Source organism: Mastigoproctus giganteus, chromosome 11 (genome assembly GCF_048544385.1).
Source record: "Mastigoproctus giganteus isolate SK-2022 chromosome 11, ASM4854438v1, whole genome shotgun sequence".
Lineage (NCBI taxonomy): Eukaryota > Metazoa > Arthropoda > Arachnida > Uropygi > Thelyphonidae > Mastigoproctus > Mastigoproctus giganteus.
The window spans coordinates 14,840,031-14,858,581 of NC_143585.1; the positions used below are offsets into that span (position 1 = coordinate 14,840,031).

At 36.8% G+C, this 18,551-nt stretch overlaps 1 protein-coding gene across 1 annotated transcript; it reads right to left on the reverse strand.

Annotated features, from left to right (window-relative positions):
- Positions 1 to 3,071: 3,071 nt before the first annotated feature.
- LOC150077733 (uncharacterized) lies at positions 3,072 to 10,887 on the reverse strand. The gene is made up of 2 exons (XM_090384860.1): positions 10,654 to 10,887; positions 3,072 to 3,822 (listed from the first exon to the last, which is right to left on the reverse strand). The coding sequence occupies exons 1-2, from the start codon at positions 10,807 to 10,809 to the stop codon at positions 3,268 to 3,270; spliced, it is 711 nt and encodes a 236-aa protein (XP_090240986.1). The 5' UTR covers positions 10,810 to 10,887; the 3' UTR covers positions 3,072 to 3,267.
- Between the last annotated feature and the right edge of the window lie 7,664 nt (positions 10,888 to 18,551).

Genomic DNA, 18,551 nt, shown 5'->3' on the forward strand with positions numbered 1-18,551 from the left:
AGACTTTACGAAGCATAAGGCTTTCAGTGTGATTTTATGCTGAAAGCCTTGTGGATCAAGACTTGAGGGAATCTGCAAGACTCTAGAGGGATTTTTATCAGAGTAGCCTGCACTTATAAGTAGAAGGAATCTATTTTGTAGGGATGGTATTCATTTGAACAAAAGGTACTGCAAGGATTTTTGCCATTTGCTTTCCAAAAAAACATGAAGAAAGGCTGTTACTGAAAGATCACTGCCCAACTGATCCTTTGGCTGATGTCCGGAAACTGAAAGATGGCAAGACCAGAGTCTCGTTTCTGCCAAGGAACACAACTACCCTAATTCTACCATGGATCACGGCATTATTTGAGCTTTCAAAGCCTCCTGTCATGGTGAGCTACTTGCTGGTGTTGTGAACTCAGAAATTCAAGTTCTAGAATTTCTGAAAACATTAACACTGAAAGACATTGCATACAATATTGGATTTAAATGGGAGAAAGTAAACTCAACAGCAACTGAAAATGATGAGATCACTAATAATAACCTTGAATTAGCAGCATTTTCAGAACAAGAAGCAAAGGCTGCTTGTAACATATTTGGTGAGTGTTGGAGCAAATGACTGGGCTGCTTGTATTGAGGTGGATATAGAAGCTCAAGTTGCGTGCTACCTGGGTGATGAAGAAACTGTAGCCTCTATGAACAGTGGGAAGACAATTGACAAACAGAAGGCCAGTGATACAGAGAAAGACTCTGAAGATAACGTGGATGACTCGCGTAAGGAGAAAGCAGCAGAAATTAACCAAATGCATGCAAATGTTAATGAGGCGATGGCAAGGTTAGAATGTCAGAGTGATAGTAAACAGTCATTTATTGCATCTGATCACTATTAAAAATTATGTAATGAAAACACAATGTCATCAGTTCTGGCGCTCTAAATTGTGTGCTGGAACTGATGAAAAATGCGTTCAGAACAATCGACTTAATAAGCAAACTACTGAGACAGAATCCATTTGTAATATGTCATATGTAATAAGATGTGATATCCAAGCTGGAATAAAATTTCTTAATTCTTGAAATTTTAAGGAATAAAAATCAGGGCTGGTCAAAGAGTTCAGGAGGAGCCAATGTGCAAGAATTAATGTTGTGGAAAAGGCAGCAAAGTGGAACTCTGTGCTCGAACTATCTTTCATTGGAATTTGGAGACTTTTTCAGATAGGGCCAGATGCACTGGCCTTGTTAAAGTGGTTTCCTAAGAAGTTTGGGTTTAGTGTAGATTTTTTTTGAAATGAAGAGGAATCTAAGATGAGTATAGGAACAAAGGAGAGTAACAAATGTTAAATTGGGGATGAATGATTCTTAATAATGAGAAGTGTAAAATATATTTCCACAAATATGTTATTGCGCTTACAAATGTTAAACTCACTGTGGTAAATAATACAGTAATAAATGTAATAATTTTTGCAGAATGGCTGTTTCTATTCCTCATTTCCACATTTTTGTGTCTGATTCATGAGTTTCCTGTGGAATACAGGCCCCATGCCACTTTTGTGCCATAGTATCACTAATGCTATCTTACAGACCAAGGGTTCTTAAATCTTTGGTCACGACCCCCCCCCCCAGGTCACATCAAACATTAAAAACTTGAGTAAATTAAATATTTGTTATAGAACTATTGAAATTATTATACACCAACAGTTTTTAAATTGTGATTGCGACCCCTGAAGGGGTCGCGAAAAATATTCTGGGGTTGCTAATAATTTCGTCTTATGAAAAGGGGTTGCAGATAAAAAAAAAAAAAAGTTTAAGAACCTATGTCACAGACAATTGTATGCAATTTATATAAATATCAATAGCAAATTAATGCTATATGTAACTCAAACTACATAAAAATACATTCTCTGATAATTAAACAAATAATATTGCCAAGGAAAAACTAACAAAACATTTCTTTTATGAATTAAAATATTAATTTTTGGCATTGTTGTATTAAATTAGTTACTTTCAAAAACTAAAACTGTAATTACACAAACATACGTATGAAGTATAATAATAAAAATGTTTTTCTGAATTTTGAATTTGTGGCATCTTACAGTTGGATGTTTTATGATCCAAAAAAATATGTTTAATTCCTAGAATTAGGGTTGTGGAGAGAGCAAGAGTATTGTATAGTGCCTATTAACTTTTACAAGTTCACAGTTCAACAATTCTATGGAAATAGTAGTTTATAGAAGTACTTAAATATGCACAAAACTTTTATAAAAATTCACAAATTACACAAATATTTGTAAATCTTGCTATTCAGGAGATATTTTCTTGTGCGAGGGTCAATGTGTTAAAATATTCAGTAAATTCCTGCAAGTAATGCCCCACTGGTGAGCACTGGGTGCATGGTTTTAAAAGTCAAAGGCATCTTTCTAATAAGTCCTTCAGATATTGCCACTACTACCTCGAATGTAGTAAATACACAACTATGAGAAAAATTACGACTGAGAAAACAATGAACAACCAATCTACTTTGAGAAGTTTCATTCAAAGATTTCCTCAATTACTTTATAAAATATGAATTTTAAAATCATTAGAACATGCACTCAGTAATGGATTATGGGAAGGGGAGGGGGATTACTCTATAAATATAGTTTCCAAAAAGTTATTTTTGCTTTTTAGATGGTTTATTCACATTCATTCAGTTACCAAAGTGCATTAGATGTTATTGTAATTGCTAATTTGTGAAAATAATCTCACATGCTCTTCCTAGAATTTTTTTTATCATAAATCAAAACAAAATGAATTATCCCAGAAATAATCACAGTTAGCTGACTACTATCAAACAGTTTTAATCCGAATTTTTCAAAGGAAATATTAATTCTCTGATAAACAATTATTTCTCATTAAAATTTTTAAACAAATTTTAAAATGAACAAAGATAATAAAGCAGGTAGAATTAAACTTATTTAATGGACATTAGCCAGAGATCGTAAAAACATTACTTTTGGCAATTAAAAATAATGTTATAGCAATCATATAAAAAGTCTACATACATGTCAAAAAGATAAACTAAAGGTTCCAAATTTTACTACATATACAGGGTCATGGAATTTATAGATAAGTGCATCATTTATTTCACATCATGAAAAAGAGAATGTTCAGTAAAAAATGTACAAAATATGGGTATCGTATCAACTTAATATTTACAGTACAAGTTTGATTATACAAGCAGTCAGATTGTAATTTTTAAAATATGGATAATCATAACAATTTCATACTTACAACATGGTTACATTTTCCACTTTACAATTCTTGTAACCTTAAGAAAGGAACAAGAGTGTGAGGAAGCTCCAAGCTATCAGCTTCTTCATTTGCACTTCTTCCCATGATTTGTCGTAAAAGAACACGTGATGCACACTTCAGGGTAGGAACTTCTTTGCATTTTTCTAATATGTAATTACGCAGCTGTAAGTCTTCAATTGCAAATAATGCAGTGCTTTCTTTTAGCCAACTTTCTTGATTTAGGTTTATTCCAGCAGCAAGTAAAAGATCCACCAAGTCTCTCTGGTTCTGTCTGGCTGCATAAAATAATGGTGAAAAACCAGACACACATCTGGTATTTGGATTGCTTCCATAATGTACAAACATTTCCACAAGTGGAAATAAGGCATATTTAGCGGCAAGATAAAGAGGAGATTCTCCTTGCAAAGTGCAAACATTCAAGTCACAGTTATTTTCTACCAAAATTTTAACTATTCTGTTCAATTCTGGATGGTTACCTAGCGTACTCTGCCTTTCTGGAACAGTTTTCAGAAGGGACAACAGGGGTGTCTGTCCATGTTTGTTCTGTATATTAACCTGCATCAAAAGTAAACATATACTCGGTAATACATTTTTTACATGTAATAAATTCAGCATAGAACTACATTGTAGTTTAATTTTTATATCCATAAAAGTAAACTACAATGCAAGTAAAGTAACAAAATTAAATGTTATTATACCACACACAAGAATTGCAGCAAACTGCAAAATGCCAGGGAGGTGCTAACTGCAGCCCACACACACACACAAAAAAAAAAAAAAAAATTAAAACTACATAATGAAAAAAAATAAATAAAAACAGCTAATAAGCAAGAGCCTACACTCACCCAGGGATGCAAAGCATTAGATGATCCCATGATGGTAAAGGTGCAATTGTGCATGAAATGATGAAAGGAAATCTTCCCCACTCCCTACACCAATCTATGAGTGAATAGAGATAGCTGCTAAGAAAATAAAATAATGAAAAGGAAATTTGGGGGTGAACACAATGATTACCTCAGTACAGAGGCATCAGCCACTATGAAAATTGCCAAATTCTCACTTCTCTTTGTTGGAGCCTGCTAAATTGGCACAATGATCATGAATATTCCAATTTAAAAGACAGATTCAACAGAAATAATGCCTTGAATGTGGGTAACCTAATAAATAGGAAACATTTCAAACTGAAGAAAAGAAATTTAAATTTCTAAGTCTAGCAGAGGCAACTGACAAGCTTAAGGGAAATTAGATAAAATCTACTAACTAAAATTTAAAAGAAAAATAAAATTAATGAATTTGTAGCATTGCCAGCAATATAATCTAGATATATTTCTCATTATTTTCCAGGTGGTTTCTTATCCTATCCTAATTGGTCCTATCCTAATCCAGAGCACACAGGCCTCTTTAATCAGAAAAACTTCTCCACATCTATCCTAATTTCCTCAATTTGAATTTATGCCCTCTCAGGTGATTATACTGAGCATATAGTGGAGGCTTGGCGTTTCAGCATACATGCTAAGGCAATTGAACTTCCACCTGGAGGGTAGCTCCTATGGTTGTTGAAGAGCACTACGATGAATGGAATATAATCTTAATTCAAGATTTTATGAATACTTTTATATATGGAGTAATGTGCTTCCATTTGCACCTCAATTTACACTTACTGATTTTTTTTTGTGCATTGACAACTTAGGCCAGTGATTCCCAAACTGGAGTCTGTGGACCCCAGGGGATCCGTTAATGACCCTGTAGAATTGGTCAAATTATTCGTTGCATGTATAGCAAATTGATGGTTAATAAAGTTATATATTTATGTAAAAATCAGAATAAAATTGAGTTGTTTTAAACATAAAACTTTGAATTTTCTTTTCAGAAAACCCAGTGTTCACACATACACGCACAGAGAGAGAGAGAGAGAGAGAGAGAGAGAGAGAGAGAGAGATATAACTGATATTAAAGATTTTAAATATAAATCAAAATTAATGCCAGTAGCATGGCAAAACTGTTGAGTGAAAAATAATAAATTGAACATAATGATTAATGAACAGGGAAGGAGAAGAAAAGGTAAGACTAAAAATTGTAGCAGAAAATTTGGAGATTTTCTGCTACAATTTTTAGTCTTACCTTTTCTTCTCCTTCCCTGTTCATTAATCATTATGTTCAATTTATTATTTTTCACTCAACAGTTTTGCCATGCTACTGGCATTAATTTTGATTTATATTTAAAATCATTAATATCAGTTATACATTGGGCATCATGTGGAGGAATGTGCATTTTGCTGCCTCTAATGATAGCTTTATATTTATTTTCTTAATTTTTGTATTATATTTTGAACCATATTTTTATTATTTTTAAACTACTTCATTATGCTAATATATGTGTGTGTATATATATATATATATATATATATATATATATATAGGGGGTCCACGAAGCTTTTTTCATTTTTGAAGGGGTACATGGATCTCAGTAGGTTGGGAACCACTGACTTAGGCCATGATGAGTCAAGTCAACTAATTCAGCATAGAGGGGGCACTCAGTCCATGGACATCAGGTTTTTAGAGACAGGTCATGTGAAGTCTGAATACATTTATAAATTGAACTCTATATAATACTAATCTCAGGAAAGAAAAAGTATACAATAATAGAACTGGAAAGTTATTTAGAAAATTGGATGTTTCTGAATGGATAGTACAGAGTTTACTGAAGTGCATTACATCAATGAAAGTTGATTTTAAGCAAGTTGTTCACTTGAGAGAGAGACTCAAAACAGAATCTCAAGGGACTCCCTCCTTGAATACATATATTTAATAGCACACTTGTTTATACTGGTCTCAGAATGTTTCTACAAGAGCAAGTTTAGTATGAGTAAGATATAATTGCTGAAAATTTTACAGGGATTTTCTTTGACAACACACTACTGGCAGAAGTTATTTTTGAGTGATGCTACATCCAAAATTGTACATCACCTTTCAGGAGTTTCTTTATTTTAGGCCCAACGAAAATTCCTTCCCTCAGGTAGCAGAATACACTTCATTCTTTATTCAGAGAGCCTTAACAAAATTCTTCATTAATCCAAGCTTTAATGCAAAGGTGGAACACGAACCTTTTTGGTTCATGTTCCACCTTTGCATTAACAAGTGGAATATATTTTATATTTCACTCTCCCCGGTAAAAATCCTTCTCTCTTCTTCCACTGCTACACAATTTAATATTTTTCTGTTGTATGGCTGTCCCACAAACACAGAAAACAGGGAATAATCCAATTACCTCAAGATCACCACAGTCATTCTAAACAATCATTGTATTTTATTAACACTCAGGGATCTTGGACATGCTTTCATATGTTTCTTTCAAGTCAACAGCACAAAGCAGAGGAACTGATGGAATTGCACTTCCATTGTTCAGCAAAACTACTTTTAAATTTAATATCAAGGCATCCATATATGCCATTCACTGGGACTGCATACAATGGCCAGTTTTATTTCAAAAGAACACTAATATCTTTACAGAAACACATATATATTTTGAAGACTTTGTGAAGTTTTTGATATACTGTAATTTTCCTGCTTCAAGTAACTTACACTGTTGTAATCTAGAACCAAAGAGTCCTGCTTATTCTTTATATAAATTTAAATCAAACTGTAATTTAACTCTATTTATTTAATTAAGCATGACATGTTATAATTTTCTGGTTGTTAGCCCAAATCTGTTGAAGTGGACAGTCCAGTAAAGTTCACAACACAAGAAACCTCACCATATTCACTGGTTCTTTTATCCCATGATTTTGGAGGATCTGGTATGAGCAGGTCTTGTTTATGTGGAACAGGCCTTATAGCAGATGACATGTTATGATATTTGATGAAGTGCTTGCTTTTTTCTGGACGTTCTTGATATTTCCGTCCTACAAAAATAGCAACCAATATGGTTGCATGGTTCTTGCCACATCACAGGAATAGCAAAATGGATACTTTTAATTTTCTCAGCCGCATCCTCAGATTTGTCATGCAGGTAAAACAGCACACACATGGAGCCAGAGTAGAGAGAATATGCACAAAGAAGAAGACATAGCAGAAATAGTAAAGGTCATACTGACATTTCCTTTATTTTCTGCTTAAGCATTTTAACAATTCAATGCTAAGCTAAACACAGAGGAAACAAACAATATGTAGCAGGTACACAAATAAACTACACATATATGCATGCTACAACTGTCTTTTCAATACTGAGAGGATGGGAGACAGACAAGGCTGAAAATGTCAATCCTTGTCAACATTACTGCCATTTATAACCACTTGCAAATATTATTTGCATGTGGTCATTTGTAAGAATTAAACAGTGTCATATCTACTTTCCTGAATTGTGGTAACACATACATATTATGGGCAAACACAATCTACACATAAAAACTGACTGCAAACAGCTGATATATTAGTGGAAGTAAAGATTTTATTGGCCAGTAATGCTGTGACTATATTTTTTGATAATATTATGCTTTAACCAATATTAATACAGCCTCAAAAAATCTCTTCCAATTTATAAAGTAATTTTGATGAAAGCATGATGTTCATGAACCAGGAGATTACTGTAAAATAACTATTGTGGTATTAATATTATCCCATGAGATCATTTATATCACAGAAGTATATACGGTGGATTCTGGTTATTTGGGCCACCGGTTAATCGGGGAAACCAATCGAGAAAATAGCCAGGGTTTACTTCGCTTAATTGGGACAGCATGCCGTTTAATCGGGGCAGGAGACCGCAGCACTGGAGATTACTCTACAATTGTCTCCGACGGTACCACGTGCTTCAGTAGAAATTCTGGAGGTCACAACCATAAAACAATAAAAACAATTAGCAGTCACCTGTTTATTGGGCTTTTCTGTTAGTGAAATCTATCATAAACGGACAGTAAACTCAATCTTACTGAATTTGCGATAATAACGACATCTGGAATTCTGTGGGTTATTATGGTGAAATGTGTTTACACTTCCATGAAATCTTCAATCATATAAAAAAATTAATTTTCAGATCTTCTCTTCATTCCCATTTTTAAATCTTTGTAACTCGTTACTCCATTCTCACTTGTGCATATTACGTTACTTTCAATTTGTGTGTGCCGTGTTCTTTGTTATTGATTGCTTATCTTTTTACTGTTTTAAATTTTAACCCCCAACCACAAATGTCAGTGAACAGAAATGTCAACTAGTTAGCATGTACATATTACGGTACGTATTAATTATTCCGATTTTCACGTATCATTTAATTTTTTAATTGTAAGGTAATAAAGGGTAAATTTGTGCTTAATACATTTTTGCTTTTATAGCCTGTGGATAATATTGCTCCTATTTTCACTAATTAGAATTAAAATTCAATTCACAAACGTGATCACAATGACCAGCACTTACTATGTTGAGTTCGTCGTAACGTGATTTGATTGTACAGTGAACCAATTGTAAAGGGGGGTACATTGTATTGTTAACTATTTACGTGAAACTTCGGATAATTGGGACAGCCGCTTAATCGGGCCAAAATGCACTAGTCCCGATGTGTCCCAAATAACTGGAATGGACTGTATATTATTTTAAATAAATAGCTGCTAACATAATGAAAATGAAACTTTACTAATTAAATTATTATCAATTTAAAATGGATACATTCAAAAATATCTGCACTACAGGCACTTATACACTGGTGTGCAAAACTTAAGGACCAGTCAGGTTTTCACCTGTAGCTTCTCATAGGAGTGGCCTGATATGGGAAAAACATGCCAAAGGAACCTCGTGAGGTACAGAAATGATTAAGAAAACAACACCGACACAACAACGGAAACCAAACAGTACAGAGGGACTTTATTCAAAAATGGCAATATAGTACTGGCTGCCATGATACAAATGAATCACTGCCAAAGATGGAACAAAGGGAAGAGGTGGTCTCAGGAGATATGGCTACCTCTAATGTCGATGCAAGCTTTGCACCACCTGTCCATACTTAGAATAATGTTGTTGATAAGTTCTTGCGGTAACATCGTCCATTTCTGTCAGCACCATCATCAGCTGGTGAACATTTTCTGGTGGATGTGGATGTGCTGCTAGGCATCTCCCCAGAGCATCTCTTATGTGTTAGATAGGATTTAGATCGGTGGAACTGGCAGGCCAATCCATACCAACAATGTCCTCATTTTCCAAAAGCATATCAACAGATGCAGTGCGATGGGGTGTAGCATTATTATCCATAAACACGAACTCGGGGTCAATGGCACCTCGGAACATTCACAAACGGGGAAGGATTACCTCAGTACAGTAGCGTGCACCGGTTACAGTAGCGCCTTCCAGTATCTGGAGTTGTGTACGTCCATCCAAGATAATGCCTCCCCAGATGAGAGCACCTCAACTGCCATATCAATCCCTTTCAGTGATGTTTGCGGGGTAATACCATCTGCCAACCTCTCGTCAGATTAGCTGACGTCCAGAATCACTGCTGAGGCTGAATCTACTCTCATCAGTAAAGAGTACCTTACCCCATTGCACTGCTGTCCAGTCCTTGTGTTCGATGCACCACTGTAAACAGTGTCTCTGATGGGCAGGTGTTAAAGAAACACAGCATACTGGCCATCGGGCATACAGTCCACCTTTGTGGAGTCGTCTGGCCACAGTAACCATGATGTCCTGTGCAGCTGGTTTGAAATGAATCCTGCTGTCTGGTGTCGGTCCCTCTTGGCAGTCATCACTGGGCATTGTTTTTCTTAGATGATCACCACTGGTCCTTCGAACAGTCGTTCCTTTCATTCTGAAGGCCGACCACGAACCTGAGACGATGCTATGGGTGATACAGAACTCTGCAGTCACACTTCTCACGCTTCGACCTTCCTCGAGCTTCCCAATTATTTGACCCTGGATGACTTTACCCAGATGTTGTCTACTGGCCATTTCGTTGTCTGTAGCACTGTACGAAACAAATCGAATGTCTGTAACAATCGTGCTCGTCATTCGGTAATTTGCACATAACTGCTGCTTTTATCTCTTTATGTGAGCCCTCTCATCATGATTCAAATTTTTGCATGTGCACCAGCTTTCTACTGAACGGCCACAATTATGCAAATCATCACAGGCTGTTTCATTTTATTTTGTCATTGTAACCTTTAGAAATAGTGTTGGTCCTTAAGTCTTGCACACCAGTGTAAAATACTTATTAAGAAGTTTCATCAGAGGTCCCACATGACCTATTTCAAAACAGAACAGAATGCAATAGATCTGGGTTCAAATTACTTTTTTGAAAACTTCTAATGCAAATTGAAGAATCATCACTGAACTGTTAAATGAAAATCAGAAGTTTTACTTTTATCGAGACTAATTAATGTTAGTTTTCTCCATTTTATTACTTACCTTTGCCCCATATGATAACAAGATTAGGGTCATTTCAGAAGAAGAACACACTGAACTGGTAACATACCAAAGAGGAGTGTTACCACATGAATCTCCTATATTAGCATCAGCTCCATATTCTAGCAAACATTTTGCAGCAGGAAAGTTATGCCACATGCATGCTATAATCAGTGGTGTATGTCCATCCTGGTCTTGAGAATTGATGTCACTACCCGCTTCCAGTAGTAGTTGTAATATCTCTATTTAAACAAAAAAAAAAAAAAAAAAGATTTTTTTGAATATAAAAATCAATTATATATTTATTTTAAGTACCATAAATAGACAACACAGTCATTTGTATTCGTTAGGAGACTGTGCACCTATACACAAATAACATTCTCAATAAGTATATACAAATGAATTATGAATCGAAAGATAATATCACTCGTTAACGGCTAGATTATATTTATCAAACTACAACCCTTTTCAGGTTTATGAGTGATATGTGAAAACCTTTTCAAGTTTATAAGGATGATATAAATATAAAGACTGACATACTGACAAAAATCTGGGGAGAGGGGGGAAAGATATATATATATCATCTGCCACTACTACTAATAATAACTGACATCTAGAGAAGGGAATGGCAACTGCGACACTAGTAGCAAAAGTAGCATCCATGCCCACTCTGAATGTCACTGAGCCAATTTCATGTAATCATCTCAACAGGCACTGCTAAGAAAGTTACACAGACAGATGGGTTACAATTTACTTTCAAAGTGAATCCTCCTAGTGCACTTCTAAACCCCCACTCATTGATGGCTAAATCATATTTATCAATCCTACAACCATTTTTAGGTTTGTAACAGTGATATAAACATAAAGACTGACATACTGATAAAAAAGTGGGGAAGGGAGGGCAAGGTATTCACAAAATAACAGCATGTAGTTTTCTTAAAACATAAACCCTCCAATTTTCAAAAATCCACTGAAATAAATCTGGTACACACCACCCTGAAAAGGCTACTGAGACAGATCACAGTCTAGATATATCATTTAAAGAATGCTTAGTGGTGGATATTAAACTGAAAGTGTCATAAAAGTACTTCTGCAGAGGACTTGAAATGTATAGATAGACAGACAGTCCATGATTTTTATTATGTAATTCAAGTGTTGAAAAAAAAATTCCACTTTTTAATGAAACCCCCAAGCATAAAAGGTACTAGAACCTACAGTATTATAGTAATAGTAATTGTGGCATGTGATGCAAGAAAGCAAGCGTATGTAGCATCAGACAAAAAAAAAAAAAAAAACACAACTATTCCCTCTAAATGTTTGTCCAGTTCCTCCTTAAATTTATTTAACCTATCAACTTTGACAACAACAGATGGAAGTTTGTTCCAGCAATTAACCACCTACTGGCTAAAGGCTAATTTCTGTACATTTATTCTACAGCTGTCTTTCCTCAATTTGAATTTATGCCCCCTTACCAGGCTGAAAAATTTTTTTCAGCCTGGTCTGTACTTGTTAACAGGAGAGACTGCTTCTACAGGAATGGGATACACTTAAATAGAAAAGGTGCAAGAATATTTGCTGATGCTATCAAGGCAGTGTTAGGTGGGTCGCAACACTGCTAGCTTGGGGGAGGGGATACAAGGACTAATAGATTAATAGTAGCCACTGGCAGAGGTGAAAGTGATTCTTGCACTGCTTCTACTGGAATGAGCAGCAGCCTGTAAAACAAGATGAAAGATGGTTTGAGCATGCTCAATGCAATGGGATTCCTCCTCTTGCTCAGAATAATCACCTGAGAGGGCATAAATTCAAATTGAGGAAAGACAGATATAGGATAGATGTGCGGAAATTTGCCTTTAGCCAGCAGGTAGTTGGTTAGTGGAACAGACTTCCATCCCTTGTTGTGGAAGTTAATAGCCTAAATAAATTTAAGGCTCAGCTGGACAGGTATTTCGAACGAATGGATGGGTGAAATGAAGTGTGTGTTTTAGTTTTTTTTTTTTTTTTTGGCTGTTGCTGCATAAGCTTGCTTTTTTGCATCATATGCCTGTACTAATGCTAATCTGAACAAGTGGAAGAATCCCATCAGCATTCAGCATTCTCAAACCATTCAAGGCTCAACCCATTATACACCTCAAGCAGATCACCTCGCAGGTGCCTAGTCGCCAGCCACTGCAATTTGCAGAACTTAAGCCTCTCTTGGTAAGAGGGTCCCTTCATCTTCCTCACCAATCTTGTTGCCCTTCTCTGTACACGCTCAAGCAAATCCACATCCTTCCTAAAATGAGGCCTCCAGACCTGTACACAGTACTCAAGGCTTGGCCTAACCATTGCCTTACACAGCGGGACAATCACCTCCTTTTCTCTGCTAGCAAAATTCCTCTATATTCTGCTTATTACCATACATGGGTTGCAAGTTGAGAAGAAAAGATAACTGTATTGTAATTTTTTGGAAATGTGTGAAAGAAGATTGTTCCAAAGATCAGAAGAAAAAGGGATAAATGAGGGAAAGTTAGTTTTGTCAGTTTGGAGTTGGCAGTGATTGGATATTGACTGTTGAGAAAGGTGCCTGGACAAGTTTTGAAGAGAACAGTGGAATTGCTGATGGCAATTCAGAGGAGCAGTGCCCATGGAAGTACCTACAGAAAAGGAATGCAACAGGAAACTGAATGTTACGAAAAAGAAAGTGGAGAGATTTTGTAAGAGATGGACCATTAATTAATCTGATAGCCCTCTTTTGAATAGAGTCAAAGAGCTTACAAAAGGTTTTTTTGATGCTGGAACAGTAGTTCCTGGTGGAGCAGATTTGAGATTTGTATAGTCAGTAGCTGTTCAGAAAAAAGTAATGGCAAGAGCAAAAAATAAAACCCAGTTTTCTTGATGTAGAATGTAGATGAAGCAATATTTGTGATATTGTCTAGAAATCTGTGCTATCAATTATTTATTCTTATTCTCCATCTTTAAGACTATATATATCTTCTGTCGAAACAAACTTTCGAAGCACTGTGATTATCAAAGCAAATCAGAAGCTTGCTTTCAATTTTTTTTATTATTATGTTTCAAGAATTATGTGGCTACTGAAATAATTTAAAAATTGTGTAACTTTCTACATTCACTTTCTCTCTTGGGAACAATGGTCTCTCCAGCAACAGAGAATGACTTCTGACTTATGCTATCAGATGGAATACTCTTATCCACAAATCAACTTAAATTGAAAATATTCGACGTGCCTTTCTGCCGCTCTTGGAATAGAGAAGTTTTTTCTGATTTATTTTCTGCTTTATTAGTTTAAATTGACATATTAACTTATTTCTAGAGTAGCTTTATATTCCTATTTACGGTACTTAAAGTTAAAATAACTTAGATAGAGATTTTGTAGGTATTACTTAGTATCGGAAAGGGTATCAAATCCACGTGTTTACCGTTCATAAACGGCCGCCATTGTTACGTGAAAATTAATCAGTAAAATCTATTAATCTTGTCTAACTTCATTGGCAACTAAATTGTAATTTTAACTATACATATAACCACTTAGGTTACGGAACATAAATAATTAGTAAAAATAAATAATTAATACATAACTTGATACAGAAGTTATATAAAGGGATTTCGTAGATAACACTCGTTACTGAAGCGCGATACAGCATATCCGGAATTCGATAGCATTAGCTTTGTATAGTATAGTGCATAATATAATATTGTCAATTAATCAGTACATCTATTAATCTTGTTAAACTTCATTGTCAATTAAATTGTACTTTTAACTATATACATATAACGACTTAGAGTACAAACGTAACAAATAATTAATACATACTTGATACGGAAGTTATATAAAGGGAACTCGTAGATAACACTCGGTACCGAAAAATAAATATAGCGTTATAACTGTGTTAAGATACAAGTTTAAGGTTTTAATTTTGTTCTGAAATTGTAATTTTATTGACATTTAAATCGAAATCATGACTCTGACCACAGCAGCAAAGCAAAAGGCTCAAGCTAATGGGAGTGCTGTGACTCAGGGAAGAACTGAGGGGGGCGGTTGCCCCCTGAATCACGGCCTTTTAAGATGCACTGTTTGCGGAGCAATCGGGTACGGGACATGATACTGCCATGGGGAATGTCTTTGTGTGTGCACGATGCAAGGAGTGCAAGGAAATTAGGCGACAACTCGGCGTTGTTATGGGCCTATATGAGACCTTGAAGGACAGGGTGGATGCCCTCGAAGGAAATAAATTGAGGGGCCCATCAAGCTCTCAGCTGCCCACATCAACACCAGAGCTTGGACTTGGTCATCTTGCAACACAGAGGCAGCCCCCAAGGCAGAATGCGCTGGTCCAACAGGAACTAGTAGTTGTTGGTGACTCAATTGTCAGGGAAACGGGGAACATGCTTTGTAAAAAGGATAGGTGGAACAGGACCAGGGTATGTCTGCCAGGGGCAAAGGTTGATGACGTTGTAGAGCAGATATCATCTTTTAAGGGCACAAAAGGTGATATAGTTGTACACGTTGGCACTAATGATATTAAGAGTAGGAGACCAGCGGAATTACTTAACAAGTACAGGTCACTGTTGAAAAAAAGCCGTGAAGTAGGGTTGAATTTGAAAGTGTCTGCAATTCTGCCCAGACACGATAGGAGGGAGTATATGATGAGAGCCTTGTCGATCAATTCGGCCCTGGAAAGATTGTGCAAGGCTGAAGGGGTAGAATTTTTTTCAGCCTGGACTGTACTTGTTAACAGGAGAGATTGCTTCTACAGGGATGGGATACACTTAAATAGAAAGGGTGCAAGAATATTTGCTGATGCTATCGAGGCAGTGTTAGGTGGGTCGGAAAACTGCTAGCTTGGGGGGAGACAAAGACTAATGGATTAACAGTAGCCACTGGCAGAGGTGAAAGAGCACTGCTTCTATTGGAATGAGCAGAAGCCTGAAAAACAAGATGCAGGATATTTCAGAGACTGCTGGAAGTCATTGCGGTACAAGTAAACACATGGGTTGTGTTAGGGTAGCTAAGAATAGGAACAGGTGCATGTATACTTGCGTGTACACTAATGCTAGGAGTTTAGTAAATAAATTTAATGAATTTGAGGTATTACTCAAAACATCAAAGGCAGATATTGTTGGGATATCAGAGACGTGGTGTCACACAGATATAAGGAATGCAGAACTGGAATTTGGGGAGTACAACGTCTACAGAAAGGATAGACAGGATAGGAAGGGAGGAGGGGTTATGCTATTAGTTAAAAAACACATAAAATCCAAGGAAGTGAAGCCAGTTGACATCGCTGGACAGTGCAGTGTTGAGTCAGTTTGGTGTGACATAAGCATTGGGAGATCAAAATTGAGAGTAGGAGTGTGCTATAGGCCTAATGACTCTGATGAGTATAATAAGATACTGTACAGGGAAATAGAATGGGCCAGTAAATCAGAGAGTCTTATAATGGGGAATTTAATTTCCCAGATATTGACTGGAATTTGTGGGTTGGTCACTCACACACTAGCAAGGCTTTTGTGGATTTATTGGATGATTGTTTTCTACACCAGCATGTTCGGGAGGCAACCAGAGGGAGTAATACTCTTGATCTGATTATCAGTAGTGATTCTTCATGCATTAGGAATCTGCAGATAAATGAACCACTGGGTGGCAGTGATCACAGTGTGCTGAAGTGAGATTTACTCAAGGAGGTAACTACCATCAGAGGTAAAGGGAAGGGTTTTTGCTTTCGTAAAGGCGACTATGATGGTCTGAGACAGTATTTAAATTCTATACAGTGGGACCAACTGAAGATGTTACCAACAGCAAATTCAAAATGGGAAGCATTCAAGGAACTAATCTTGGAAGCTACCAGGCTTTACATACCAACCAAGAAATATTGTTCAAGGTTCAGGCCTAAATGGTTGTCAGATGAACTAATGAGACATATGGCAGAGAAGAAAAATGCATGGGATACATACAAATTAATGGGTGACGTGGAAGCCTATGATAGATATAAGTTGGTCTGTAACCAAGTCACAAAGGAGATTAGGCAGGCAAAGGCAGAATATGAGAAATCCTTGGCAAAGGATGCAAAGAAAAACAGAAAAGAGTTCTTTACCTATTTAAACTCAAGAAGGAAAGGGATGAATCAGATTGGTCCACTGGATGTTGATGGTTCAACAGTTGAGGATCCAGCTCAGGTGGCTAACAATCTAAACGAGTATTTTGCATCTACATTCACACATGAGGAGTTATTCAGGAAGGGGAATGTCGTAGGTGAAGTAAACATTGGCAGTGAGCTAGATGATTTTCTAATAACTGAGAGGAAAGTGGAGGAGAAATTGTTGAGGATAAACATAAAAAAGGCACCCGGGGTGGATGGGATCTATCCAGTTATATTAAAGGAGGCAGCAAAGGAAGTAAGCAAACCCCTAGCCATAATTATGAGAGCTTCTTTGGACTCAGGGGAGGTACCCATGGACTGGAGATGTGCAAATGTAACCCCAATTCACAAAGGAGGATCAAAGGCTGACACAAGTAATTATAGACCTGTTAGTTTAACTTCGGTTCCAGGAAAATTAATGGAGACACTGGTTAAAAGAAGCACTGCAGGATCATCTGGACAAGAATTCAGTTATAGCTCAGACACAGCATGGGTTTGTTAAGGGCAGGTCTTGTCTGACCAATTTGATTGGATACTATGATGTAGTCACAAAAGAACTGGATGCAGGGAATAACTTTGATATTATATATTTGGATCTTAGAAAGGCTTTTGATACTGTTGCGCATGGAAGACTGCTGCACAAATTGGAGAAGTGTGGCATTCGAGGCAAATTGCTGCTATGGATAAAGGGATGGTTGAGTGGCAGAAGACAGAGAGTGGTAATCAATGGACACTGCTCAACGTGGACTAATGTTATTAGTGGAGTTCCTCAGGGTTCAGTGTTGGGTCCGTTGTTGTTTTCGGTGTTTATGAATGATATTGATGATGGGATATCAAGTTTAATGTCCAAGTTTGCAGATGATACAAAGGTTGGCAGGGTCGTCAAGGACACTACTGACGCTATGCTGTTGCAACAGGATCTGGAAAGGTTGAGCAGATGGGCTGAGAGGTGGCAAATGAAGTTTAACATTGACAAATGTAAAGTACTACATATGGGAAACAGTAACCCCAGATCAACGTATCAACTCTGTGGTACTACGTTGACAGTGGTAGAGAATGAAAAGGACCTGGGGGTAATTGTGCAGGCAGATATGAAGTTCTCTGAGCAGTGCAGACGAGCTGCAAGAGTAGCTCATGGTGTCTTGTCAATGATATACAGGAATTTTTCTAGCAGGGACAGGGATGTGATTATTCCCTTGTATAAGGCATTGGTCAGGCCACACCTTGAGTACTGTACACAGGTCTGGAGGCCTCATTTCAAGAAGGATGTAGAGCTGCTGGAACGAGTACAGAGAAGGGCAACAAGATTAGTGAATGGAACAAAGGGTTGCTCTTACGAAGAAAGGCTTAAGTTTTGCAAATTACAGAGCCTGGAGACTAGGCATCGCCGAGGTGATCTGATAGAGGTGTACAAGGCTTTGAATGGCTTGAGCATGCTCAATGCCGATGGGATTCTTCCTCTTGCTCAGAATAATCACCTGAGAGGGCATAAATTCAAACTGAGGAAGGACGGATGTCGGATAGATGTGCGGAAATTCGCCTTTAGCCAGCGGGCAGTTGGTTTGTGGAATAGACTTCCATCGCTTGTTGTTGAAGTTGATAGCCTAAACAAATTTAAGGCTCAGCTGGACAGGTATTTCGAACGAATTGAGGGGTGAAATGGGAGTAGTGGTTGTTTTTTTTTTTTTTTTTTTTTTTTTTATTGGCTGATGCTGAATAAGCTTGCTTTCTTGCATCATATGCCTCTACTAATGCTAATGC